The 27,831-nt window shown below is 40.4% G+C and overlaps 2 protein-coding genes across 2 annotated transcripts in view; one reads left to right on the forward strand and one right to left on the reverse strand.

Moving 5' to 3' along the window:
- Nucleotides 1-4,743, forward strand: part of DOK7 (docking protein 7) — a 71,140-nt gene extending 66,397 nt beyond the window's left edge. The window contains exons 11-12 of the mRNA XM_026064696.1: nt 2,792-2,944; nt 4,607-4,743. Coding sequence (XP_025920481.1) covers nt 2,792-2,944; nt 4,607-4,743 — 290 coding nt within the window. The remainder of the gene's footprint in view (nt 1-2,791; nt 2,945-4,606) is intronic.
- Nucleotides 4,744-15,924: 11,181 nt separating this feature from the next.
- Nucleotides 15,925-27,831, reverse strand: part of LRPAP1 (LDL receptor related protein associated protein 1) — a 12,748-nt gene continuing 841 nt past the window's right edge. The window contains exons 2-9 of the mRNA XM_026064557.1: nt 27,679-27,828; nt 23,922-24,066; nt 23,454-23,578; nt 21,950-22,070; nt 20,842-21,000; nt 20,223-20,305; nt 17,724-17,900; nt 15,925-16,683 (exon numbers count right to left, since the gene is read on the reverse strand). Coding sequence (XP_025920342.1) covers nt 16,618-16,683; nt 17,724-17,900; nt 20,223-20,305; nt 20,842-21,000; nt 21,950-22,070; nt 23,454-23,578; nt 23,922-24,066; nt 27,679-27,828 — 1,026 coding nt within the window. The 3' untranslated portion in view covers nt 15,925-16,617. The remainder of the gene's footprint in view (nt 16,684-17,723; nt 17,901-20,222; nt 20,306-20,841; nt 21,001-21,949; nt 22,071-23,453; nt 23,579-23,921; nt 24,067-27,678; nt 27,829-27,831) is intronic.

Genomic DNA, 27,831 nt, shown 5'->3' on the forward strand with positions numbered 1-27,831 from the left:
ATTCCGATATCCTGGAACCTGCTTCAGTCTCTGACAACTCTTACTGTGGCTCGACTGCGTAGGAGCCATCTCTGCTGTTTATAATACAGGCTAAGAAGAAGAAAAGATTCCCTTTAATGGTCATTCACAGCTGCTGTTGGTTGGATATAAGAAGTCATTCTCTTCTGTGCTGTAAATAGCCTTGGCCACCTTCTTGCCTCTCCATTTGCTTCCAGACAGTGTCTGACTGGGCTGAAAAGGGAATGGGAACAAATGAAGTTTAGAGGTGGGGTTTTTGGGGGGGCAAGGAAGGACTGAATGGGAGAACTTCAGGGAGAGGAAGACACTGAATGTGATACCATTTTTCTCTTGCACTMTTCAGTCCCAAATTGAATTAACTGATGGTCCTAAGGTGCTCTCTCTGCAGTTCTTAGTGCTCAGAAACTGTCATTCGAGCAGTTCAGAGAAATATGCAGGAGCGATTTAGATTTCCTTATCTGGTATTGGATTTTACATTTCTATTAGAGATGGACTTTCCAAATGAAAGTCATGGCATACTTTGAGCAAGATTCTTCCCTTCCTAACAGCTGATCAGCCACACAGAGGCATCTTATTACCTCTTGTTCAGTAGTGTGCTTTTCTCAAGTGATGACAGCCAGTGCCTGTGGCTCTGAGTCTACTGCATGCCTATGATAACTATTTTTCCATCAACTTACTCAGATACATGTAAATGTATAATTGCGGGATTATTTTGTTCTGGTTCTAGAGAAAGCTAGCTTTGATTAGGGACTAAAATGTTAAAAACAAAACACCCTCTCCTCCTCCAGCACCCAGGCTATTGCCAAAGACAAACCTTAAAGAAGGAAGATGGGAAATGTGTTGCAATAAAATGCAATAGCAATGCATTTGCACCAGGTCAGTGGTGCTAATCTAATCTATTTTTTATATTTAACAAACTTTGTGTAAAAAGAAAATGAATTAAAAATTAATGATGGCATCGAGGCAATAACAGTCAAAACCTGTCTTCCCTGTGAACTCATTTGACAGAAGCATTTTAGTACTGAGTACTTGCTGATCCCCTGCAGGCTACAGAGCATTCCTCCTGGCACTAACTGAAGTAGGAGCCAACAGCAGTAACTTGCTCTGTAGTTACTTAAATGATGACTTCTTAGGATACTCAGGGCTATGCATCTGGCTGCGTCTTTAGCGTGTGATTGTACTGTGGAAGAATCACTGATGTGCTCAGGATCCCTGCTCCCTAGGCCCCTGACTTCTTTCATTGCCTACCTAAACGTACGCTGCTGAGCAAAAGCAAAACCTAGTGAGTACTGTGGCTTTTGAGGAGCAAAGAAGCTGCCCAGTCTTCTTCATGCAAACTCTGGAGATCCTGAAGCAGTATTCTCAAAATAGGCTTTCCATTTTGTCCTGTAAAGTGCTTTGAGTTGGGTACAACTCGCACAAAGGACAGCTGATGGGAGAAATGGTGCATATTTGAATTCTGGTGATGAGGGGTATTTGCATGTAGCATGTCAGATTTCAATTTGGCACCTTTCTGTGCTGATTTGAACTATAATTTTTAAGTTAACCATGTCTTGCGAGAATGTTGCAGCCACGGAGCCATAAACTCAAGCAGTGGCCCAGTCAGCGTTTTAAGGGAAAAAGCTCCAGCAGGACTAATAGAAGGAGATCGGCCTCAGACCGGTTACTAGCCTAGTGAGTCAGGCAATGAGGATGTAACTCACATCCCTGCCGGAGCACAGATAGAATACATGTTTGTATTTGCTTTCTGATAGCCTGGGTCATTCTGGGAGGTTTCTTTCTCTTGGTATTCATAGTTTGAAAAACTAGGTGTAGGTGCCTGATGTCAGGAAGGGGTTGAAAGCTGAAGTGCCTGGTTGGCCAAGGAAAGGAAYATTGTCCTTGTATCTTCCATTTTAGTTTCACTCCAGGCAAGGTTAGAATAATTGAAAGTAGGACTGGAAGAAGTCTTGAGAAGTCATTGAACAGGCAAAAAAATCTCCTTTTAGTCAGAACCACTTTATAGAAAAATGTTTCCTGATAGTCTAGCTTCCTGTTAGTCTAGCTTTTTCCTAGATATTTTTAGATGCAGAAATTCTTCCACCTCTGTGGGGTTTCCTCTAGTGTTCTTACGGTCTTTACTATTAGCCAGGTTCTCCCACTGTCTAATCTACTTCTTTTCTGCAATTTAAGTCCTTTGTTACTGTCCTGCGTTTTAAGTCTTTTGTTACTGTCTGTCCCCACTAGACATTGTTCCTATCTTCTTCAAACTGGTGCAGGGAGACTGTCAGCATTGTCTCCTCAAGCGTGCCTTCCCCTTATTTACACAGTTCTTCAATCCCTTTTCTTAGCGCATAGTTTCTAGACCGCTAGTAATTTTGGTTGGTCTCCTATGCATGATATAATTGTCCATGTCTTCCTAAGACAGATTGCTACCCATAAGGCTTTACTAATACTGCGTTAGGGTTGAAAGCCTTGGGAAGTGTTATGTTCTATGCAGTACTTCTGTCTGAAAACTTCTGCATAACATTTGCTTTCTTTCACAGCAGGATGAGATCCCAGGCTGTGGTCTGTGGTCTTCTGCACAGATTCTTGCTTAGTCTGTCTTTGAGGATCTTTACTGTAGAAGCCTTACTCTTCTCATGTCTCACCTGGACTGAGGATATACTATCTGGCAAGCTGAGTTGTTACTGCTGAATGTTTGCTTTCAGAATATTTGATGAAACAGTGCTTTTTTATGAAATGGATCACTGGTCATTGCAAACAATGTCTRTAATAACATTACTTGTTTTAGAAGGTGCAGTAGGTTATTCAGCTGACGTCCCTGCATCAGATCGACCCCACAGTGAGACAGCCACCTATGTTAATATTCCTGTCAGTCCTACATCCAAAAAACAACTTCATTACATGGAACTGGAACTTCAAGAACCTAGCACAAGCATAAGAGGTAAGAAAGTCTACAATATTATTTAAACAACGAAGGAGGCAATAATACAGAGGTGCAAGTGGCATGGGGAATCCTTTTTTCTCATCTATCCATGACCTTCTGCTAATAGAGGAGTTCTACCTTACTACATAAGCGAGGCAATTCTCATAATTGTCAACTCTTTTGGAAAGATTTTTGACTAATGAGGTTCTATAAGATGTTGCATCCTTCTGACAGGTGCATTGTATATGAACTACTTCTAAAGTGAACATTTCTGAGTCTGTAGAGTTTGACAGACAGTAATTTGCTCATGTTTTCAAGGTTTTCATCATATGTACTAGGACTAGAAGCTTGCTTAATTTTCCTTGCCTGTCTTTGGAAACAGGGCTGTAGGTGCAGGGGAGCAGGGCTTGCTCCTGGAGATGCTGACTGTAGCCGTGCAGCAAATGCTTAAGAACAGAACATAGTGTTCTTCTATTTGCTTTCCATAAGGGTGTGTGAAAGTGCTGCAGAGATGAAGCCAGCAGAAATATTTGGTTTTGTTTTGTTTTTTTATTCTTTCATCTGGTTCTGGGTATTTTACTTCTAAAGCTTAACATGGAGAATTACCACTTAAACATGCATTATAGTACCATGTATTGTCACTTAGAGGTGTGGTGCTCCTTCCAGAAAGCTCCTAATCAGGATTTGACATTTAATTCTTCACACTTGGTATTGATAGGTTTTCCCTATATAGTTTTCAGCTATGGGTGTTTTAATTTTGATGGTTTTTACTTTTAATTTTAGCAAATTTACAGCTTTGAAATGCTAACACTTTTCCCTTTGTTTTTTTTGGATGTTTATTTGGCTTTGTTGAATTAATTCTAAGTTTCTCCCAGACTTCATTAAAGTTCTCTGTACAACATCCTGTTGAGATATGAAAGTGGTAATGACTTCATTTTAAAGACAGTGAACCAGGCAATTCCATAAACTGACATAAACTTTCCTAAATGTCAACCTTCAAACCCTGCTCAACTTCTATAGCTTTGAAGATGCCTCTAATGACCATAAATACTTTATTTTTTCATACTAAAGTTTTCCGAGCCTCCAGAGTCTGTGCATTCAGAGAGCTGTTCTGCTCTTCATTAGCGAGCTGCTTTTATCTACCTTATCACTATTTATTGGACTAAACATCTTGGTGCCTGAGGCTGCAGATGGTTGATCTGGTGAATGTTCACAGAATATCACTAATCCAGACTAAGAAGAATCCCTGTCAGTGCTGCCATGCCAGCATTGTTTTCTTTTCAAATATTAGGTGTTGTTCATTTACTGTATAAGAGCTAACTGATGAGAGGTGTGCCCCAGAAGTGGGAGAGTTGAGTTCAGTTTTGTCTTTTACTGGGACGAATATGGGTGCAGTTTCAAACCTGGGACAGAAATGCAAGCGATTCAGGCACACACTTTCTGAGGAAAATTAGATGCCTAACATATGTAGATAACAAAGCTTTTGAGTTTTTTTAACTGTGGATTTAATGTGTGCTGACAGGTAATCATCTTATTCCGTTTATAGATCTATTTTTAAGACCAAATTAATATCATATAGGAAATCTGTGGAAGAAGAGTCTTAATGGCGTAACCCCGGGTCAGTTTTGCCCAGGAACGCCTGAGGGATATAGCCTGTTACATGTTTTTATGTTGTTTCAGGGAGTGGATCATCCAGATATGCGCAGATTGACATTGCGGCCACAGAGACAGCCCACAAAGTGGGAACGCAGCATGCCCAGTGCCGGGAGGAACGCTTGCAGGAGCTGGAGCAGAAGAAGAAAGGGGCTCAGCAGTGACCTGTCTGGGAAAGAACTTTTTGCTCACTGTAAATTGGTACTAATTTAACTTTCAAAAGATGAACATTTATTGTTAAAAATATGCTCATACAAAAGCTACCATTGTTTATTGTATTTATACCAGATTCATTCCAATATCTTGATTCCTAATTGGAAAGCTGGTAGCATGAGGGGTGTGTGTGTGTGTATTTTTTTTCTTCTTTTTTTTTAATTTGGTTGTAAAGTCCAGATTATTTTTTCATATACAATAGATGTAAATTAACTTTTTCTATAGTTCTAAAATTCTGGAAGAATCTGAAACCAAATCTAGTGGTTATTAAACTGAAGCATTTTCTTTAAAGATAAAGAATTTGGATGTGTGCAGATAAGATGATGTGAGTGTGTGTATGTGGTGTAKGTATGCATGTGTCTGTGTGCATGCATATGTATGTTTTGTATGTAAGCACAGACTGCTCTGATAAAATATATGTATATATCTGAATGTATAAAATATTTAAAACTTTTATTAATATATTAATGGGCTCTTAATTACAAAAGCAAGAAAATTCAGTGCCTGTTTTTTTTTTGTTTTTTTTTTTTTGGCAGGCACAATTTTGTTCAATTTTTATGCTCTTTTATGGACATGCTTAACTTTACCTGTGGGTAATTCAGTTTTAAAACTCGCCAAGAGTTCTGTACCTTTGACTAAAATTGCTCTGATCTAGAAGAGCTGCAGTGTCAGGGGTGCGTGTATTTATATACAGACATGCATGTAAACACACACACACACGGTGTTTAATTATGTGTATAAATCAGAGATATCTGAGGCAAAAATTTTCAAGTCATTTGAAGGGCTATTTGGGGTGCTTCTTTTTGAAAACCCTGTTTTAGACACTTTAGGCTTTGATATCATAGTTGCTGAGTACCTGTAATTCTTACCAGCTTTTCCTGGAGTTGAACAGACCTATTGTTTTCAAAATCAGGTCTCAGGTTTCTCATATTGAATATCTTAAAATTAAGGTACTCAAAAAAACCCAGTGACTTTTGAAAAACAAGCCCTTCATTTGTATCTCCAAAACTATACCTTATAATGGAAACCAGCATCAAAATCAGATCGTCCAACTTGCAACTGAAACTTGTGTTGAATAATTCTCTGCTGTCCCGAAGTAGCATAGAGTCAGTTCTGTGCGAGAGCCTGGTGTCTGCAGAGGTGCCGCCGAGCTGAGGCACAACGGGATGCTCTGCTGTAATACAGTTTTAGCCTTAAGTCTTCGGCATCTTGCTTTTGTATAGGAAGTGAGACTGTAGGATTCAAAACTTGACTTAGTTTCTCGTGTTGTATTCTTGGTGTATGTAATTCTTGTATTCTATGTATTTGTCCTGGGACAAAATGTTATTTAAATAAAACAGTATGTCAGTGGCCCTACACTAGCAAAGTAGCGAAGAAGAAGAGAGTTTTGGCCTGCAATAGCATATCARCTTTGAGCTTCCAGGTGTTAATCAGAAGTGATGTCTTGATTATTATGACTATTTGACTGTGCACTTTTAAGATACAGTATTACAGCCCAATTCTGTTTTTTTTCAGATATGCATTACAATTCATGCTGGTGAGTGAAAGTTTGGTGCCAGTGAGGGTTGCACTAAGTGACTTGGGAGGTGAGGAGGGTGCTTGTTTTTGAGGCAGAATTTAGCCTATAAATTTATTTGAATGTAACCTCAGTAGTAATGTGAAATATTAGAAACCTCTCAAATAAATAAATATGTTTGAGAGTTGACAATTGCCACTGTCATTTTTCCTGTCCTAAGATGTACTTTCCTATTTATCAGCCTAGAATACTTATGAAGGGAAAAGAAATATTTACCTCATGAATTTCCCAATTTTGTAAGATTTTTCTTATTTGACAAATGGACAGTTGTGAATATGTAATACATATTTGTAAATATGTGTTCAGTACAAATGCAAGAGCCTGAACTTCAAGCTCCTTGGGACCAGTTTTATCTAGGGCCCAGTGCTTACCAGGCCCAACTGAAATGTTGTTCACTTAAGGTTTCTCCAGTGTAGGACTTGCAGGGTTAAAACTCTTATTATGTAGCTATTTCTATTTAATATTTAAAATGTCCATTGCTTGCGCGATGCATTAAAATTGTTTCAGTGCTTTCCAGTTTTAGTCTTTTTTTGTCAGAGGTTTTTATAATGCAGCCTGGGGTTGGTTTTTGGTATTGCAGTAAGAGCTTGGGTGTCAGAGGGCCAGGGTTCAGGTGGAAGTGGCGTGGCTTTCCTTGTGCTGTACTGCTGCTGTTGTGCCAGTGCAGAGCTGATGCCATGATGTCGTGAGCTGCTTTTTACCTGTTGCAACAGTGCTCTAGTGTGCGTGACAGCAGGGTGGAGCAGTGTCCTCGTGTACTGACTCCAGGTCAGTTGGCCTTGATGTGTCATCTGCATGGGACACAACTTAGCTGTCTGTATGGGCTCGGCATTTCGAGATCCTGCTGCATGCTGGTGATGGTTGCAGTATGCTGCCACGTAATGAAGCTGCCATATTTCTATTGTAAAAACATATTTACCAGGAACAAGTATTACCCAGGTTCTCTACAAAGGCTGTTTTTCCATACATTTCTCAAAACTACTTGCATTGAATCCTGGTCTTTGCAGCATGGGTGGAGATTTGACACAAGAGTAAGGAGGCATCACAATTTTAAAAATATTTTTTCCGGTTAAATGGACATGTGAATCTGTGCATGCATGTGGTCCTCTGTGTGTGTGTGTGTGTGTGTGTGTATATTGTAGTAACTTCAGCTAGGATTAGCTAGATAGCTGAATGTGCATTTATCTTTATAGTCTTTGTTAATGTTGTTAGAAATATCCCATAAGGTTTTCCACAAATGAAGTAATCTACTTTTTAAAGTTTAGGCTTTTATTTCTCTTTTTGTACTTAGCTGGAATAAAACAAATAGACCAGTGATTTTCACTTAATTTTTTTAAGCTCTGTTCATGTTCTCATGCACTAAATGATGCTGCAAAACATTTAGGAAGCTGAAGAAGCAAGTTAAACCTTACTATCATGTCTTCTAAAAACTGGTAGCTTGTTCTTACAGTGTCTCACAGGCCTCTCTCTCAGGTTAGATAGGCTTGCTGTTTCTGCTGAAGAAACTAAATTTTTTTCATTTGAAGAACAGGAGTTCACAGAAATGGAAAACTTTTTTTCCTAAATAAATAAAACGTGAATGGTGGACTGAGGAAGAATGAAAGTCACTTTTTTAAATGAGGTGATGAAACGCGCAATCTTCAATAAGTACCTTTTCTAGATTGTCTGCAATAGCCCACGTATCCTTTGCTAGAATGACCACAGCAAGAAGACAGGATTTTATAGGTGATTAGTTGCTCATTTCCATTAAAGCTATGTATTTTTTCAGAAGACAGTCTTGTGTTATATTTTTAGGTCACCTTTTACCTGAGAAGTTCCTCTACTATTGTGCAGCCAGTTACACAAACATTATTTAGCCATCTAGGTTGAAAGGAAGCATTAAATTAACATCATACAGCAATAAGGCAAAACAAATTAGAAAAGGGTTGGAAGAATTAGAAGTTATTAAATGGAAATTTGGAAGGGATAGCTATGTAAACATATCCTTTTTCAGTGTAGGGGAGTAGAATTAAGGAAAAGTGCCAAGAAAATTGTTGATTTGGATGCATGCTGGTGAGTTCGAGGTGACAGGAAAATGCATGTAAATCACATTCTGGATTGCAATACAATAACTAGTTTTATAAAGCAGTGTGCATGTTTAGGAAAATGCAGCTGCCGAGTAAACTTTGAGTTAAGTAGAAACTTGAGGCTGAAGGAAAGTTCGTGACTGTTAACTTTAAAATGTACTTGCTTAAACATTTGTCTGCATCAGAGCATCTAGAAATAATTCAAATTTTTTATCCCATTGTATATACAGAGGCGTACGTAACACAACCATTTTACTGAAATAATAGGTGTCAATTTATTTGAGCAATGTGCAGTGGGGAGGGTGGGATCAAAAAGATTTAGCATGACAGTAATCTTTCTGTACGAATATATTRTACTGTTGTGAAATACTTTTAAAAAAAAGAAAAAAAAAATCCAAGAACCTGCTATTGTATAAGTTAAATTTTACTCATCTGTGGGTGAGCTTGCAATTTATGGGTTGTTCAACATATACAAAACAGAGCAGATTGCTTGAGTCTTCACGTTCAGTAGGGAACCTGGCCTTCGGATACCTGAGTTCCCGTTATGGAGCGTATCGTGCGGATTCCTTGCGCAGCAGGGTCTCTTTTGCTGTTATGGCTGAAGGAGGTACCCTGGGAGCTGCGTTTGCCTGCTGTAACACGCCTTGTCCTTTACTACCAATATTTAACAGTACTGGACACAAATTAGAAGCACATGAAAAATTCATTTTGGGAGTTTGACAGAGAGGTAGGTAGATGTCAGCAGAGAGCTGAAAAGCAACAGTTGTTCCTAGCAGGCTGTCAGCGCTGGCAGAAGGGCAGCGGTGAGAGCTGGGCGAGAGAAGGGTGTCAGAGYCTGTCTGTGAAATGCAGTGTTTGGGCCGGCACTGAGACTGCCGGTTAGGGCGTCGCTTTTCATACAGCGTGTGCTTGTAGCAATGAGGTGAAGTTTCTTGGAACAGGTCGCTGTTTCCACTGTCAAACAGAAGATGTGCCAGCACCGTCTCTGCTGGGATTGGAAACTGCGGGGTGGTTAAATGGCCAGTTTTTAGCGCCACGCTGTCTTGCTGTACTCACAACAATGTGTGTATCTGCATCATGCTGTCCCTGCATCAGGCGATGCAAATGGTTCATGTTTGCACTGTATGTACAGTCTGGACCTTGGAGTCATTAAACCTCTAGTCTGTGTCTGGTTTTTCTCCTTTCTGTATATGAAAAATTAATGTGTGTGTTGGGTGGATGGTCGTGGCAACTGGGTCCTGGTAGGAAACGGAGAGCAACCTGCCTTGACAAGGAGGTGGTGGTCTTCCAGCTCTGTCAGTGATACTCACAACAGCTGGGCAATTTTAATTGAGGTGGATCAAGTCTCTTGGAAGCCCAAGAGTTGGTTCTTCGATGAATTTTTGCTGTCTCTGTGCTTTTTACAGTTAAAGCATGGTGCTTGTGACCACAGGTCACATCTGTGAGAATGTATTTCCTGTGATGACCATGCCTGAAGTGCCAGGTGGGCTGCATTTGCCATCTGCTGACACTAGATATTCCTCATAGCACGTATACCTCTGGCCAAGCCCTCCGTCATACTGACAAAATTTAATGTGTTCAGACCCTCTCATTGATGTCCACTCAGTTGGGGAACTGTCCTTCAAGATGCAAGTTATAGTTTGCAGCTGGCCACATCTTCATTTTGGATTGTCACGGGAACCCAGTCCCTGTGTACTGGTGAGGTGCCTGCCTTGGACAGTGCCAGAGAAGCCGGGAGTAACAGAGTAAAACAAAACCTGGTGGCCAAACGGGAAGATTGCCCATATGAGAGGGGTTAGACACGGCTGAAGTACCCCTCCTCCCAGCCTCTGCTGCGTCAATGCAAAGCTGTAGGCGGTTGCAGCTGAACAGGATGATTTGGTTTGTTCCTGGATTTGAAGGAGCTAAGGGGAACTAGTTTTTAATCTCCTTGTAGCCATGTGGCTAAATATGCTCACTCCTGTTTCTTCTCTAACGCCAGATATGCAGTGCTGGAGGACTCTGATTTGGACACACRACTGCCCTCTTTGGGTATGTTGGCTGTTTTTCCTTTTGAAAATTCTAGTGTAACAGTTCATTCAGATGGCAATAAAATGAGAAGGAAAACAATTCCGAAGAGCATCCCTGGAAAATCATGGTTTGCAGTTCTAACCCTTTCTCTTCTTAAAATAATGTAGCTTTCTTCCCCCTTTAAAGCAAGTGGCCTAGAAGATTGTAACTGCAGAACATTATATAGTATTTTATTTCAGTAAAAGGCTTATTTCAAAGTGATTTAACACTCACTTTGACCTATAAAGATCAGCAGGTTTAAATTTATGGTAGACCAATTCCTGACATGCAACCTTTGAGATTAAAAAATGATTAATTATATTAAAACCAATGTGAGCAGCTTTCTGATAAGCTAACATGCTGATGAAGGAAGAGAATACCTACATGCTATGTCAATGTTCCCATCATTTTTATGTTCACATATTAAGCATTAATATTTGTGTAGTTGTCTTTTTGATTTTGGAGAGTGTCCTTCTGTCGAGTGGTGACATAATATACACTGATGTGGATATGTGAGACTGCATTAGGGCTATTGATAAATGCATTTGGTTCCTGCACTGAATATGGCTCAACTTGAAACACTTACTGTGGAAGACAATTTATAAATTTATTTTGGCTCAACAGGACAGATTTTATGAATACTTTTATTTTACGACTGTGGGTACTAGTAAAAGACGCACATTTTTTCTATAGATTAACGAGCTGCTTCCCAACAGGTGCTATGTGAATGGCCTGTAATACAAGTCAACAGTGTACCATATTGGAAATGATGCTGGTGGTTAGAAGCTGTTACATGAGGTACTGCATACACAAAATGCAGTTTTTGTCTTTCATAGCTCGCTGTTTCCTGTTACAAGGATAGTTCTCTTTGTATTGAAAGTAGAGGTCTATTCTATTGACTTTTATTTCATGACTTATTTCTTCTAAATAAATGTTATGGAAAGAAAAATTATATTTAAAAATGGTTTTAGAGCTGCCTGAGTAGTACTGGTAAGTTTTCATATGTGCAATAGCACTTAAAAAAACCCCAAAAAACAAACAAACAAAAAACCCCCCAAATACCTCTCTGAAGTGCTGGCAAATGATGATCAGGAAGGCTCTGTGGCTGATGAGTATGTTGAGAACCAAGCACATGATCTCTCCTGTTACCTCTGTCTGGTTAGTTCTGAGCTGAAACCGTCCTCATGCTTTTGACATGAGCCTGGGTCAGGGCTGYGAAGGGGTTCCTCAGCAGCCCTATCCCAGCTGCGGTGACCTGGTTTCTGGGCACTGTGGCATGCTGAATCAGGGCCAGGGATCTACGTTCTGTCACCAAATCTAAATGAACTAATTCACCTGAACTCATGTATTGAATAAACTGCAGAGTGAAAGTATGGTGAGGAGTTAGGGCCTCCATTAGCTCCGTCTAGGATTCATGGAGCACGTTGACAGCCTTAGCATAGCTGCAGACCTGGTATGCTGACATCCAGGCAGCAGAAATGCTGGGTGTACACACAGGTGTGCTTCATGCTCTTGAGCCTGGAGCTTTGGAGCCACCTTCTGCTCCACATTCAGAGCTGGAAGCCCTTCTCCTGAAGGGCAAGTGTTAATCCCTCAGCCTGGCTCAGCTGTTGAGGTAGCCATCTCCTGGAAGCTGAAGTGGTTTGTTTGATGCTCCCTGTTCTCTTCTGTGCAAATSCTACGCTGGCTACATTCAGCCCCACAGGGAGCCTGGTGTGTAGCAAGCAGCAGGAGTGCTCAAAGGATGCCTGAAGGACCAAGCCTCCCTGACTGGAGCCACATCCCCGAAGTATCCTGCTTTGATTAGCTCCCAAGCACTCAGGTCTGTCTTGAAAATGTCAGTGTGCAGGAATTGGGCTGCTGCTGGGAGTGGGGGCTGGGAAGTCAGACAGAACCTCCGCTGCAGCTTACAAAATGTAAATGATAACTGCATGGTGGATTTAGATCTCTCTCTCTCTACTGCCTAATCTGTTAGGCATGAAAATTCCTTGGGAGGGGAGAGGGGAAATAAGTTACAGCAATAAATTCGCCTGAGTGGCTGTTCCTTACTTGTCATGATAGAATGAGGTGATTTGAGCTCCTCTACCAGCATGTAGGACATAATATTTATTTTAAGAAAGTCTTGGTTATTTTTGTTGTATTTAATGCCTTGTGTATTTATTTCCCTCTCATTTCTTCCCCCCAACCTATTTAATAAATAAAGTCACTGACACATTTATTTAATGTGAGGTTCTTTTTCAGGGCAAAATTTGACAGACTGGGTAAAGCACAAAACCTTCTGATCATTTTCCTCTAATACATACAGTTCTCATCCTTCCTCTTCTGCTCCCACTTCTGTATTTCAAATTGTTTCTCAGAGTGGTTTGAAAATCTTGGCAAATTGAATATTTACAAAAGGATCAGATGATACCAATTAAAGAAAAGAAGGAGAAGGTTCAACCATTGTGGAAGAKCTGCTAGTTCATTTCTGTTCAGATGTTTTTTCCATGCAGTCTCACTCCTGAACTCCATTATTCACCTTTCACTAGGCACAAGACTGTATATATGAACCAGGCAGGGACTTGGACCTAAAGATTTAATTTATACCTTTTTTCTTGGCTTTGAATTTTTGTTGCTATTTATGAAAACACAAGAGTTGTGATTTAAGCTATTTTTAAAGTCTTTAACATCTCTAAGACCACCCACTCTTGTTATTTTGGCCATATGATTTGTCTTTGGAGGATTAAAAACAGCAATAATTAACTGACTTGTACATATATTGATGTGTGGAAGGCAGAGAATATAGAAACAAGAGTGAAATTAGGCTTTTCAACTGGAGGCTAGCTGTCTCCAGCTCTCAAAACGTAGGGACAGCAGCAAAAAACCTTGACAGAAACTGAAACTATTACTAGTTTCTTCTCTACCCTCTAGCAGGCTCCAACTCAGCTGCAGAGTATTTCAGGGGAAGTTGGATTCAGAGACAGCAGCCACTGTTGTCTGGTATTTTTTTCTCCTCTAGGTTTGTTTGGATCAAGTGGTTTTCTTATTAAAATGAGGACAGCCTTTGGGCTTGTTCTGATTCACTAAGAGCAGGATTAAATGACTAAAGTAAGTGAGGTGACTGCGCTGATATCAATCTCCTGTGTTGCAGCTATTGATTTGTGACTGGTTCCTAATTCGAAATTTCTGTGACATGCAAATATTTTGTGAATCTCTTGTTCTCTGAAGCACTTGCCAAGCATTTTCTCTGTGGGAAGCTACCTGGCCTCTGAGCCTGATTACTGTCGCAGCTTGCTTGTACTCTTTAAAGAGAGTGACCTCCCACCAGGGTAATAGCTGCTAATGCATGCTGTAACAGCTGTGCACTTGAAGACAACCATTAGTACCGCTGCTCTGACTCCGGCTATATGCTCTGTGAATTCACCACCTCATAGTATTCTGAAATTCTTCAAGTAGAGCTTATTTGAAGTATATTCCATTTCAGATTAAACACAGGTTTGTGTTACACCCTCTCTTCCTGAGCATACAGCTCCTCTGCCCTTCTTTATTGTAGGCTGAGAAACTCAAATTGCTTCCCCTCACAGGAGAAATTTCTGTCACCAATTTCTGAACACTCTTACTGAAAGTTTCCCCTGAGCTAGAGCAGACAAAGTGTAATCATACCAATCTGTACAAGCCGACTGGAATTTTAGCACTTGATTCAAACGCAAGCAGGTGTTAGCTCTGAAAGCAGGAATTGCTTGGATTTTCTAGTGCTTTGCTTATCTCCTTTCCTTTCCTGATGTATAGAGTGCATATGTTCAGATGCTTCACGCAGGAGACCATGGTGTAGACCCTTCAGCATGCAAGTTGCAAAACAAGGCTACAGCCACCGAATACCAAACAGACCTATGGTACATGAATTTATTGCTTATTCTACCACAGGGAAAATAGCACTGAAGGACATAGTGTAGAGTTAACATTTCTATACTGTGTTCACCTTAAAGGATTGAAAAAAATTATGATCTTGATGATAAACTTTGGAGCCAGTGCAGCAACTGCTGGGGTAAAGAAGGCTGAACAATCTTTAATATAATAATCTAGGGGGAAAAAAGGCACCTAAGCTCTCTTTCCCTCAAGTATAAATGGATTTTAGCTATTGCTGGGCTTGCTTTTTTTTTTTTTTTTAGGACAGCAACCAAAGGGGGCATACACCATAAACTGCATTAACTGAACCATTTCTAATTATATTTACTAGGAATTTGAGGTTGTTTCTACTGCCACTACTGGAAATTCTGTACTTAAATTCCAGTGGGGGTGGAATTGCACTGTAATCATGGAATGTCACTTTACTTTTGAATGAAATTCAGGATCTGAAGAAGTGCATGTAGCTCCGCACATTGCTGAATGCCCTCTTGTTTGACACAAAATCTGTCAGAGAGATAAACCACATTAGGAATATGGTTATGCTCAAGTCTCTCATGGGACTTGAGTTCGATCAATTACAGTATTTAGGCTACAGTCTAGGATTGTCACATCACCGCCACCTGGAAATGCCATTACAACTGGAACTGGCTATTTCAGATGCTCTCCTCTCAAGCAATTCCCTAAGGGCAACTAAGCTCCGTTATTATTATTATTATTATTATTATTATTGAGTACCGTTATTAAATTACTCCTACTATTAATGGTAGCCTGTGTTTTTAGTGATGAACAGTAATTCTTTGAAATATAAATAACTGTCAGATTACATTAAAACAAAAACATAGTAAAAATTGATGCTGCAAAGAAAGACATGCAGAATCCCAAAGCAGGACTGCTACCACAGTTTTGATTCAGACCACTTATGCTTTATGAAATAGTTTTTATATACAGAATCATACTACTTTTAATCCACCTGGGACTCCGGATGAGGATAAATGTATAGAATGAGTGGTTGATTTTAACTGAATGGATCTTTTAAATATTTCTCATGGCCTGCGTATGGTAAGCAAGGCTTGAAGACAAGTTTCCTCCTAAGGCACATTACAGCTATGCAATGCATGAGCAGTGGAACATCTCAACTACATAGCTGTAATGATTTACCTACACTGGACCTTTGCCTAGCCTTGTTACTGGAACAGTTTCATGTGGAAACACTTTAGAAATAAAGGGTCAGCATTATTAGTATGGGAAAATTCAACCCAGATGGCTAATGTTTGCCAGAGTTCTGAAGCTCAATAGAAAGAGCAGGTCTTGAAAGGGAAAGTGCTAATAATGTTAACCAGAGATTTTACTAGGACACGTACAGGGCAGAAGCTGGCTTTGACGGCCTCCTGCCTATTCAGAATACAGAAACACACTCTTGTGCAGCTGTCCCCCCCCCCCCACCCTCCAACTCTTAAAAGCCTATGGGTGAGTGAACTTTAATTCCCAGTACTGAGCATACATACTCAACAAAAGATTGGAAATAATTTCTCACTGAAGGAGAGAGAAGAAAAAAATAAAAGCTCTTGGTATCTTGTTTTGATTTTTAAGGACTAAGTGTAACAAAACCAAGCAACCATGAATGAGAAAATTGTACACATACATTCAGTAACTTCAGACATGTTAGTCCATCACTAAATTGCGTGAGTTGACCTCAATACTTGTTCTCTCCTTACTCCTGTAAGATTCATATACAGTGCAGCTCTGAGCCAACGCTCAGAGTCAGTGGAAATATTTAGTTACCTTCAGTAGGAATTGGATCAGGCCAAACATCACTGAAATTATTCAGTAAAAGACCTGCTTATATTTTCTGCCTCTGTTTTAACTTCCTGCATCTCAGTGTTTGTGTCCACTGATCATGACACCTTGACTGGTTATCAATTTTTTCTTGTTGTTTTTTTTTTACTACTAGGAAACTTTTGAAAGTTCACGTTTATCCTTTTGACACAACTGCTTATTTCAAAGGCTAGTATTTGATTCAGACATAAGATTTACATTATCAAAGGTGTGCAAATTAAATTTATAATCTAATCATTTAACTTGATAGTGCAGTTACAAAACTAGTAACTAAGTGGACCAAAAAAGAAATTTCTTACAGAGGACAATTCTGTTCAATCCTCAGTATTTCAGAACGACTCCTTGGTAAATCTTGTTCAGAAAAACATTCTGTTTTGTGTTAACAGATTGATCCCATGAAGGAGAAAAGTTGTTTATAATTCATTGTGTTGAAGACCTTGAGAAATTCTGCTGGATAAGTCTTGCAAGTGCTTCTTTACCTAAGAGGAAAACAAAAAAATCAAACAAATTGTACTAAACAAATGAACAGTACTTTAAAAAAAAAAATCAGTATCTTTCTTACATTCAGATTTTCCTATCAGTGTATGTGATAACATGAAAAGCTGAGACCAGAGAGATTTCAGGTATTTTATGAGGTCTATAAAAAGCAGTTGTGCTTATCAAGAAACACCCTGTGCTAAACAGATGTGCCTTAAATTCCCCCCTGTGGAAGCCGTTCAACTTGCATGAAGTAATTCAGCAAGTCTGAACAACAGAGCCTATTCCACAGTCTCCCAGTAGACAGGAAAAGGCAGGAACTGTTGTCCTAGGCTTATGGCTACTGAACATCCTAGTAGGAGAGAGATGTAAGGTTCAGCCCCTGAAACAACTGCATGAACTGAATCTGAAGTTATCACGCCCTGCCACCTCATAGGGGCAGCAGGGACAGCTGACCACTGTTTTGTACGCAGCCAGTTACATCAAGTTTTTGTGTCTATAGCAAGCCCTCATGGAAGACATAGGTGGCAGAAAAATAGGGGCCCTTTGGCCTACCCTAAGTGAAGGCTAAATGCTAGGGTTAGATTTGGATGCAGAATAAATCACAGCAAAAGCAGGGCTGAGCAACTTAGGTGCAGTAGTGTGTTAACAAAGCTGCTTCCAGGACCAAAGCTAGCATGTCTACACAGTGCTGCAGTACGTTGTATAGATCCACTAGCTTCTCTGGTGTAAGCTCAAGCATCTCTGCAAGGCACTGCACTGTACAGCACAGACCTAACCATATGTGCCTCATTCACTTTGGAAATGATGCTAGTTTTTCCCTTTCACCATCTTCCTTTCTAATTACATCACCTACAGGGTTAGAGCTTGTTCTAACTATAACTGAACAGTGCTCAACACAAAAAGAACTTCAATTTTTACTTAGGACTGTAAACATGAATAATATTTCAACAGTATGTACCATCAGCACTGGTAAATCCATATTTTCTCTACTGCTGAGCTAAACTTTGAACATGTATATGTACACTGGATTTATACAGACCTTATACCCTAGTTCTTTTGTCTTTTCTTCTAGCATGGCATATTTCTCTTTGTTTCTGTTTAGATGATCCTTATCTCCAGTTTCCTCTACATGTTTCAGTTTCTGGTGTGAAATCTCTAATTGTTTCTGGTAGTGATGATGTTTTTCAATTTTTGCTTCAAAGTGTTTCAGCTCCTCCTAGGAAAACAAATACACACAGCTTAGCAGTATTCTCTTTCCAAGGCTTCCACTTCCCCTCTTTTTCCTTGCAAGACACGCCTAATGCTATTTTAATGATTCAGGCACCGAAAGCTTTTTCAGTTCCCTGTTTCTTAAGAATGTCTGGACAATACATTGTCAATACAATACATCATCACTTACTTAGACATCCAGTTTTGAAGGCAAGTACTGAACAACAACCCATTGAAGAGACCTCAAAAGGAGACTGCTGATGGCTATAAGGTGTTAGGAGATGATAAGAGTGGGTACCAAAGAAAAGCTTACACATAATCAGGGGAAGGAGGGAAACAATTTGTAGGAGAGGCCTCTTTTCAAAATCAGTTCCTGGATTTGCTATTTTCTGCTCAGGCATCAACATTTTCTGGGTTAGTTAACTAACAAACAAAACAAAAAGACCTCTTAATGTAAAAAGTCTCAAAGGAAGTGGCCAGACTAACCGTGATGTTCAGGACATGTTTGAGATGGTCTTTAGATAACCCAGTAAGCTGCAATAGGGACAGAAGAAACAGTAATGTCTTTAGCCCCATTCAAGGTTTTGTGTCTTAGGGCATGCCTCAGCAAAGAGCACACAGACAGTGCAAACCGTTATGGCCAGTTCTGTGCGTTACACTGAGAAAAAAAACAAACAAATCTTACAGTGAAACCCCTTTTTGACAGGGCCCACAATTTTGGTTTCTAGTGTGTTTCAGTCCAGATGGCTGACAAATTCCTCTCACTTCAAGACAACAATTAAAAAAAAATAAAAAATCCATCATCCTAGTTAGTCTTCCTCAGTTTTGTTTTTTGTTTTTAAGGGAGAGCCTTTCCATTTTCAACATTTCTGACATACTTTCCTTTTGCTGTAGAACATCCCAGTCTGTTTTAGAATCAACAATCCATTCAGGACATCAGCTTGGGGTTTTACTGCTCTGATAAATCATTTCAGCTTTTCCTCTGAGATGATGCACCAGCAGAGCAGCTTTTACACCTTTCATTACTAAAACCTTATGAAGGCTGGTATCACAGCCAGTCAGAAGAAGACATAAGCTACTCAAACAAGGCTCAGTGGAATCAGCAAATGATTTTTTAATTCTCCTTTCATGGACTTGTTAAATGAGGAGCCGTTTCACTGTGATTCTTACTGTCTTATTTTTGTTAGGACAGCGTTCTCAGCATTCACAGTAACAAGACAGGTCTGGTCTGGTGAACAGGGTTTGTAAGAAAGAAGATTTCTGCTAAAATATTCAAATTACTAAGCACAAATATAACGTGTTCTTGCTGATGGAACTGAGTTTTTCTTTCCACTGAAGCAAATAGCAAAACCAAATTTACTTCTCATGCAATTGTACAGTCTTGACCAATCTGTCTCGTGATTGATTAGTAGGAGCTTTGTTGCAGACTTCCATGGGCTTTTCTCAAACACTCTTAAGAGCAGGGCCACTGAAATCAGTGTAATTAAAGTTTGTTTCATAAGAGAATCAGGCTCCATGAGAGGCAGGGGAAAGTGGAGGGACCTGAAAGCTAAGCTCTGATATCTAAGAGATACAGATTTCAGTCTCTGCCACAGGCATTAAAATCCTTTCATTACCTTATCTGGAAAAGAAGATCAAGGTGTCCCTAGTCATGTCTTTAAGGTAAAACTGTAAGTACTTGCAAGTCTGCGAACAAGCCCTGAAGAATTACTTCTCCAGGCTATCAAAGCACACTATTCTCACAGTCTACTTTGATAAACAGGCAGAATCAGATAATTTTTTTTTTCTCAAAGAACACAATTTGAGTTAAATAATAATAAAAGAAATAGTATGAACCCCACAGAAAATTTTTTCAACAGTATTTCCCTAAAAAGGAGTCTTTATCATGGTACCTCTTGGTTACTACCATACTGCTCCAACATAGAAAGTTAGCAGCACAAGAGGTGGGCAGGAGAGGAAAATTCTTGGGTTTCTAGTATTCACTGCTTCCCAAAGCAGTAATTACATTGGGACATCAGATAAGATGGGGAAATCTGGTATACTACAAACAAACAAGCAGGGCCCAATTTTTGAAAGATTTAAAATATGCAACACCTGCCTTCACAAGTTTCAATACTTTCATTTTGATAAGTATAATGGAACCTTTCATACAACTAGTTAAATCCACGTCTGTATATCTGAAAGATTAAGATCCACACGTGTCTCGTTTATTTTTGTCTGAAGAGCAATAGAAGAGAAGTGGTTGCACTCAGAGTAACACAGGCAGTGTGTGCTTCTTTATGCTGAGAAATGCCCTTTCCATAAGAAATCTTACTGGAATTCTACTTACCCGAAAAGATTCAAGTTCTTTCTCAGTAAAGTTGGCTGATTTGGCCATGTCCCACAAATCAATCACTCTTGGTTCCTCAAATTCTAAACAGACACATATCACTGAATGAAAATCTGGACACAAACTTTTCATGTCCACCTTGTATAGAAGAAGAGGATGCCTTCACACATACAAACACAAACAGATGTACTAAACATTGCATTACTAACTAACTGGTCTATTTAGATGAAAAGGGAGGAAAATCCAAGTTCTTAACTGAAAACTTTAGCACTCTAGTAATTCTCTTTTAAAAGGCAAAACAAACCAGGAACTGACAAATGGAGTCGTTTGCCCTGCATATTGTCTCACTTATCTGCTCCTCTGAGTCAGAAGGAATAATATCCCTTCCCATTTGGGCATGGAAGACAGAACTGTCCTCTTTACAGGATGGTTGATCCTGTTCTTGCATTAGACTTTCAGTGCTGGCTTCTAAATACAGCAGGTTGGCTGTATCTCTTCAGTCCTTCACTGACAGTGTGGCAACACCGTGTACTGAGATTATACATTATTATTTGCCCACTGACTTTTTCTATGAAATTGATAAAAAAACAAACAAACATGAAAAACAGCATTAGCATACCACTGTTTGTGTCATATCCCTCGTGACTGACTTTACGCAAACGCTCAAACCCCTGATTGATGCTTCTTAGCTTGTCTTTGAGTTCTCTATGTTTGCTGTGCAAGACTTCCTCTTTTACCAGGTTCTCTTCAGATGGGTTGATAACATTCTTGTGAATATCTGTTGAAAGAGAGAAGTTTTATTGATTGTGGGCCAAATCCTGATTGGTCAGAAGCCCCAGAAATCTCCCCAACCTGGGGTTAACAGAAGATGCTCAGTTCTCAGCACTTGAGGTTAATGTAAACAAAGCACTAATGCCACACTCTAAGAAGCAGTAAGTCCTTTTTTAGGTCCATACTAAGTAACATCAATGCCCCTCAGTTCTCTGGAGGGTGACAGTACAGAAATACTTTTAAACTCTTACTGACTGCCAGCCATGATTTTAATAAGGGAGTATTCTCATTTGCCTAGGTCAGCAATATCCCAATGAAATGGGATGGGAATGGCTGACCAGTTCTGTGTCCTCTTCCCTGGCCATTTCCGATATAGCTTTTAGCAGTCATGAACAAATTAGGACATCAGATGCTGAAATGATTTCTAGCAACTTTAGCTTGGATGGTACAAAGTAGGCATCAAGCTGACTATGAGCTTTAGAATACTTTGGCTCCAACAAAATTTTAGCTAGGATTAATACAGCAACTGGATTCAGCCTATCAATGCTTTAATACCTTGGGCTCAGAGTCTAAGATTTCAAGTATATCCTCTTGGGCTCCCACCTGGTGAGATAAAACATGTATGTGCTGCAGACTTTAGGACCTCGCTTTGCAGCATTATTTTCCAGCAAACTACAATGGCCATCATTCCTAATCTGATGATATCTTCCCTGCTTGAAGGACAAACAAGAATCAGAAAACTGAAATGGCAATACTTTCATTAGCTGGCACAATTTTTGGCAACTAATGCAGAACTAAACCCAGCAGGTATCTGGGAATGTCAGCATCTGCAAGCAGTTCTGAGAGAAATGTAATGGTCAGACTTTAGGATTTTCAAAGAAACTTGGAAACAATGGAGGCAATGGATAGAGAAAGAGCTGTACTGATCTGGAAACAACAGAAAAATATTCAGGTACCTTCTGTTCTGCTCACAGTCTCTAACAGAATATTGTATTCATGAATCTTTTCTTTGTGATGCTTAAATTCTCGCCAAAGCTTATCCAACTCCTCATCGGAGAACTTCCCAGAGGTCTTTGCCTGAAAGAAACATGAGGTCATTATGCTTCCCAGACCGAGTGCTGTTACATGCACTCAACTGCCACGATTTCTTCGCACTTCCCACTACATTTAGAAAATGATCAAATCCAACTTCTCCTTGGATCCTTTCTTTTAAGTCCATTTAATTAGTATATGGGCAGGATTTAGACAGTGAAGGACATGGTGGCTTCACTCATGTCAAAAGGAGGTTTGTTTCAGACTTACAAAGCTGGATTTCCTACGAACTACCCAGTGAAAAAACCTCTGTCATTTATACGCTGTGAGAAACAATTTGATACAGAAATAAGGGCCACTGAGCTACATATGCAAGTGCAAGGGGACTATCTGCATGAATGATGCAGCCTGATATTAAGCACAGTCTTTATTCAAGAAATCTTATTCTCCTGTCAGGTGAAGACTATTACTGCCATGTGCTTTGCAGTGATCTGTTCTTCACTGGACTAGTTTTTAGCAATTAGGGAAGCACTGGTCACACAGTTAAAGCACTGCCTGCAGTTCTGGTGACTAACTACTTGCTGCAAAACATGATCAAAAGTGAGTGGTTTTGGTATATATGCAGCCTCAACCCTTTTTTTGCTTAGCGAATATTTCTAAGTGATGCACTTTACTGTTCCCCAAAGCATATGACATCATGTCCCTTCCAGAGCTGTATCTAGTTACAGCAACATTTTAAAACCCAGCAAACTGGGTTTTAAAACTTTACTACCACAGCACTAGACTGCTCTAAGAATTCTTTGCTTTACCGGCCTACTTGTTTTTAAAAACCTAAATTATTCCATTTTTGCAGGCCAAGGCTTTGTCAGTTCTAATTACCCAGACAGCTCACTTTCTATTTTTAAGCATTAATGCAAAACCCTGAAAGTTTCACTTGAACACCATATGTGGTATGTTGTCACATAACATCTTCCCATTATTTTATTTTAAAACACTCTGTGAAATAGTTCTCTTTTTAAATATATACTTTTAAAAAGGCCAAAAACAACAATATGATAAAGAGGAAAACCAACAAAGGTTTACCACCACACAGCCTAAATTCACAAGCAGGGGAATCACTGGTTCAGTGAAATTTGAGGAGAAACTCTCTTTGTCCACAGAGGGCCCAGGATCTCTTCCATACAGGCCGATGTGGGTGTTTTCTTTGGCAAACACGACCTGCCACATCTAGTCACCTGGATGTAGATGGGATGTGCTCAGTTTACAATAATCTGAGCTACCAATCACAGTAGCTTGGCCAGTACTTGCAAACAGAGTGGTAAAAGCTATTCAGTTCCAAGTCAGGGGCTCTTAGAAGACACAGACAATAAATAGTTCACTGAAGAAACACTTACTTCCCACACTACAATTTCTGGAAATCTCACTCACCTTGCTCCACAATTTTTCCAGTCTTGGATCATCTAGTGCATCGCTTTCTGTACCATCTTTAATGTAGTTGGTATCAACTAGATGAGAGTCCTTCTTTCCATTCATGCCATATTTAGTCATAATGACTGTAGGAAGAGTAGAAGATACAGAACCATTAAAACCAACCATTGATGTATGGAAGTTGAGAGGCTGACTACATCCTTGACTGGGTTTTGCAGTCATGGATTCTGCAGTGTAAAGGCTAACTGTTTAAGACAGAGGTCCCATGTTTAATAACCTCTTTTGAGAACAACAGGAATGGAGAAATGTGTTAGTCTCTTGCAGCTCCCTGCTGACCTCCGAAGAACTTGAGTGTGCTCAGTGCCTTGAAAGACAATCTGCTATTTAATGGTCCAGTCACAAACACAGGCATCTAACCATACATGTCTGATGGAAAGTTTAAACCTCTTCTGCAAAGATATACCTTACCATTTAAGTTGCGTCTAAGTTTGGCTTCTTTTTCTCCATCTTCATCGAGCCCTTCAGCCTTCATTTTTTTCCAGCTTAGCTCATCCTTTTCTTGTATTTTTAGATCGCTGTGCAACTCTGCCAGTTTCACAGCAGAGAGATGAAGCTAAGAGAACAGAGAAAGGTTTGTATTCAGTCATGTGGAGTCACCTCTTGCTGCAGAGTTACTTTAGAAGCCAGCACAGCACACAGAACAGATTTTTTTTTTTTTTTTTTACTGAAACGAGATATATCTTTCTGAATTTAAGAGCATTATGGTATGAGCCACTGCATAAATACATATCTCATACATTTTGTGACATATACAGAGAAAACAAGAACAGCGACAACAACTAATGTGCAAGTAGCTAAAGCAGCACTGCTGTAAAATGAGCCAAAACTTTTGAATTTCCTGATTTTGGACACTTTGGTTATTCAGTTTAAAACAAGGAAAGGTACTAAATCATATTAATGCTTCAGAACTTCTTCTGTATATGTTAATAACAAGAAGGTGGGGTGAGGAAAAGCCCAGAGAGGACACGAAAAAATTAATAAAAGCTAGAGTAATTAGAATCACAGGTAAATATAAAGTTTACAGAACACATTAAAACTTCTGATCCCTTTAGTATTAAAGCACAGGAGTCTCCCTATTATCTTTACCATCTGCTTCAGGGAAACTGTTTGATAAAAGCTAAGCGCTTAGCACAAACCAGTTTAATTAAGATTTTAAGTATGTATGTGCTGAAGTCAACCAAATATGTAAGTGCATGCAGTCAGCAAAACTTAATCATGTACTTATTTGCTCTTTTGGAGCAGAATGACCTGGACAGCCAGAGTGTCAGTATGGTGGTGGTACCAAGTAATTCTGCTTTGCTCTGCAGACCTGTTTCCTGACGCTTCAGAAGAAAGACTGAGTAAAAAGTTTCCTATAAATTGTGAAGGAAATGACCGAGCATCTCAGTACTTCCTTGTTCTGTTAGCATTAAAGTATGGACTTAATATGCTGTTAGACTGAAGAGATCCAGAAAAAGAAATCACCAGCAATAATTCAAGTAACAATTCAGCTCCTAAGGGCTGCAAAAATAGGACACTATAATCTTTTAAATATATGACTTTATCATCAGAGACACACTAATATATAAAACATTTAACAACTCAGTTTGTCAGAAGTCCTATGCAGATAGCRCAACCTCATAAACAAAGGCAGCTTTGGGTTTTTTAAAAGCTCCAGAGAATATTAGATCTTCTAAATGGAAAGTTTAGAGATATTTGGTCATTAAAACCAAGCATTTTAATTTTTTAATAAAATCTAAGGAACTACATTAAGCCCAGTGTTCTTTAAGGAAAAAAAAAACAAAGAAAGATTCTATTCAAATTTCTCCCAATTCCAAGAATATTTCTCTGATTCTCATTTTAATTTACTATGAAGTTCAAGTAACTATCCTTTTAGACATTAAAAATCCTTTCAAACTCCCTGCTGGAAGCCCCTCGCTGGTCCCATTTATATACCACAAAGGTGACTACATAGGCTAATTAAAGGTATACACTTCAAGAGCTGTTTCCCTTAGAGATCATCTCATACAGGCCCCAGATTGATGTTTTTTTACCTGGTGTCATTAGGTAAAGGCCCTACGTCACTTTACTGTTAACAACATCAGACACATGTTGGTATAACTGACTAGAAGCAGAGGTGAAAAACTAAATTTAATCCTTAAATAACAAAACTCCTAGTTACTCATTCCTTATGCTGTCTGGAAATTAACACCCAAGATAGATAGGTACCTAGTAATGCTGGAAATGAGCACCAGAAATCTGTCAGTGTTTGCTGGCCCAGTAACAATCATTACCTACAGCAGCATGATCGCCTTGCTTCTGCGTGGAGAGGGAAAGGTTCTTTACTGCAAGTTTTGAGGTATAACATACTCTAGACTGTGGAACCATGGCTTCTTTGGGGTGGAGAGCAACCCCTGAGAACAAGGGATCTGAGAACTACACCAACCGATTATCTGAGATCAGCAGGCCAAACCATGTACCTTGTGAGACCTGCATAAATTTGTCATTGGTTCAAACTGTAGAGTCAGTGTCTGTCTAAGAAGAACTCTTCTACTAAAATCACTCTGGTAAAATTTTACATAAAACATACACCTATGGAAAGAGAAGCTGGAGAAAAATCAAACCCTCCTTCTGGGGAGTAGGAAGGAACTGTGGCTTCCCTGTTCTTGGTTACCCCTAAGTAATGTCTCAGCACTTGCTCAGTGATTGCTCATCCAACTGTGTGTTGCAGTGCTGAATTGCAACATCCATCTTTGACGTAAGACCAAGGAATTCTTCATTTTCAGTACTACTGATTAATGAAAGCCTCCGCCACCATCAAAACTAAGGAAGGAGAGTTCAGCATTTGGCACATACCAACATTTCAAAGCAAGTCTAACATAGGTGTTAGTTTGGATTTTTCCTCCCATTCCAAATCCTGCCCCAATATACTGAAAAAAAAAAATCCGCTTTCTGAAACACAGGCTGGGTGTCAATTTAATTCAAAAGTGAAATTCAGATGGTGGCAAATTTATGCCAAGTAGGTGTTGCCTCTTTAAAATTTGGCCCATACTTGTGAAAGTTACTATAGCTTAGYTCTTTACCCTGGCAGATATACATCCCTTTTAGATTTGAACACGTTTGGGCAAGACTTAATGTAGTGATGTGAAGCATCTCAAATCTGAATTCCAGATAGTCCAGGTATGAAAAGGAAAAAAAAAAAAAGTTTTTTACAGGGGAAAAATAGGATGAAACTAACAATACCGTCATCACAGTTCATTTCTAGTCTATTGTTTTGTCTTCTCCAACTGTCAGTTCATGGCCAGAGGCGCATTAGCACACACACTCCTGTAATGCCATCCCATCCTTCTCCCAGTGGGAGAAGGAGTATTTTTGATGATTTYCTTTAGCGTGTTGGGAGGATGGATGTAACTAGAAAGCATTATGGCAGGGGGTCTATTTTTTAACTAAACCCTGTCAATAATAACAAAGTGTGTTGCCACTTATCTTGCCTGAGGACTTCGCGCGAACAGGGATGCCTTGTCTCTAATTCGACAGCTCAGGCTGGGGAATGCGCCTCCGGGATACCGGAAAGCTGGGATTCATTTCCTTTGCCTGAAGGAACCGAACCCTTCCCAGCCAACGACCCTAACCTCCCTCCACGGTACTCAGGGCACGAACGTGAGCGTGCGGCGCTCCCTTCCCCTCCTACTGGAGCTATTTTGCTCCACTATAATTATGTTTTAGCCAGAGTACGGGCTAAACTAGTGCGACTGTCACGATCGAGGCCCTCATCTGGGAACGGTGACACCCAGCTCGCCGGCGCGCTCGCAAGCGACTCCGCGGCTCGGTATAAACGGAGTATCAGAGGTGACAAAGTCACCGCGATGGAGGGATCCTTACCCTTCCGTGCGGCGCTTTTCTGCCCCGTGCAAGCGGGGAGGAAGGCCACGGCCACGGCCACGGCCACGGCCACGGCCACGGCCAGGGCAGGGCAGGGCGGCAGCACCGCGCCCGGTACCGGCGGGGCTCGCGCACCAGCCGCGGAGCGCAGCGCGGGCACCTCCTCGGCGCCTCCGGCTTCTCCCGCCGCCTCCCGCTGCCCGGGAGCAGAAGCCGAGCCGAGCCGGGCCCCCTCGGTCCCCGGGGGCCGCGAGTCCCTCACACGCCGCCCGCAGCGCGGCCCCGCGCCGGCCGCCGCACTCACCCGCTGCGCCTTCTCCCAGACCTGGTTCAGCCTCACCACGCGGAACTCCGCGGCCTCTCGCTGCTTGGCGCCGGCGGCCGCCAGGCCCTCGTTGGCCTCCCGCGAGTACTTCCCCGCGCGGCCGCCGGCGGCGAGGAGCAGCGCGGCGCCCAG

Source organism: Apteryx rowi, unplaced genomic scaffold (genome assembly GCF_003343035.1).
Source record: "Apteryx rowi isolate R43461 unplaced genomic scaffold, aptRow1 scaffold_22, whole genome shotgun sequence".
Classification (NCBI taxonomy): Eukaryota; Metazoa; Chordata; class Aves; order Apterygiformes; family Apterygidae; genus Apteryx; species Apteryx rowi.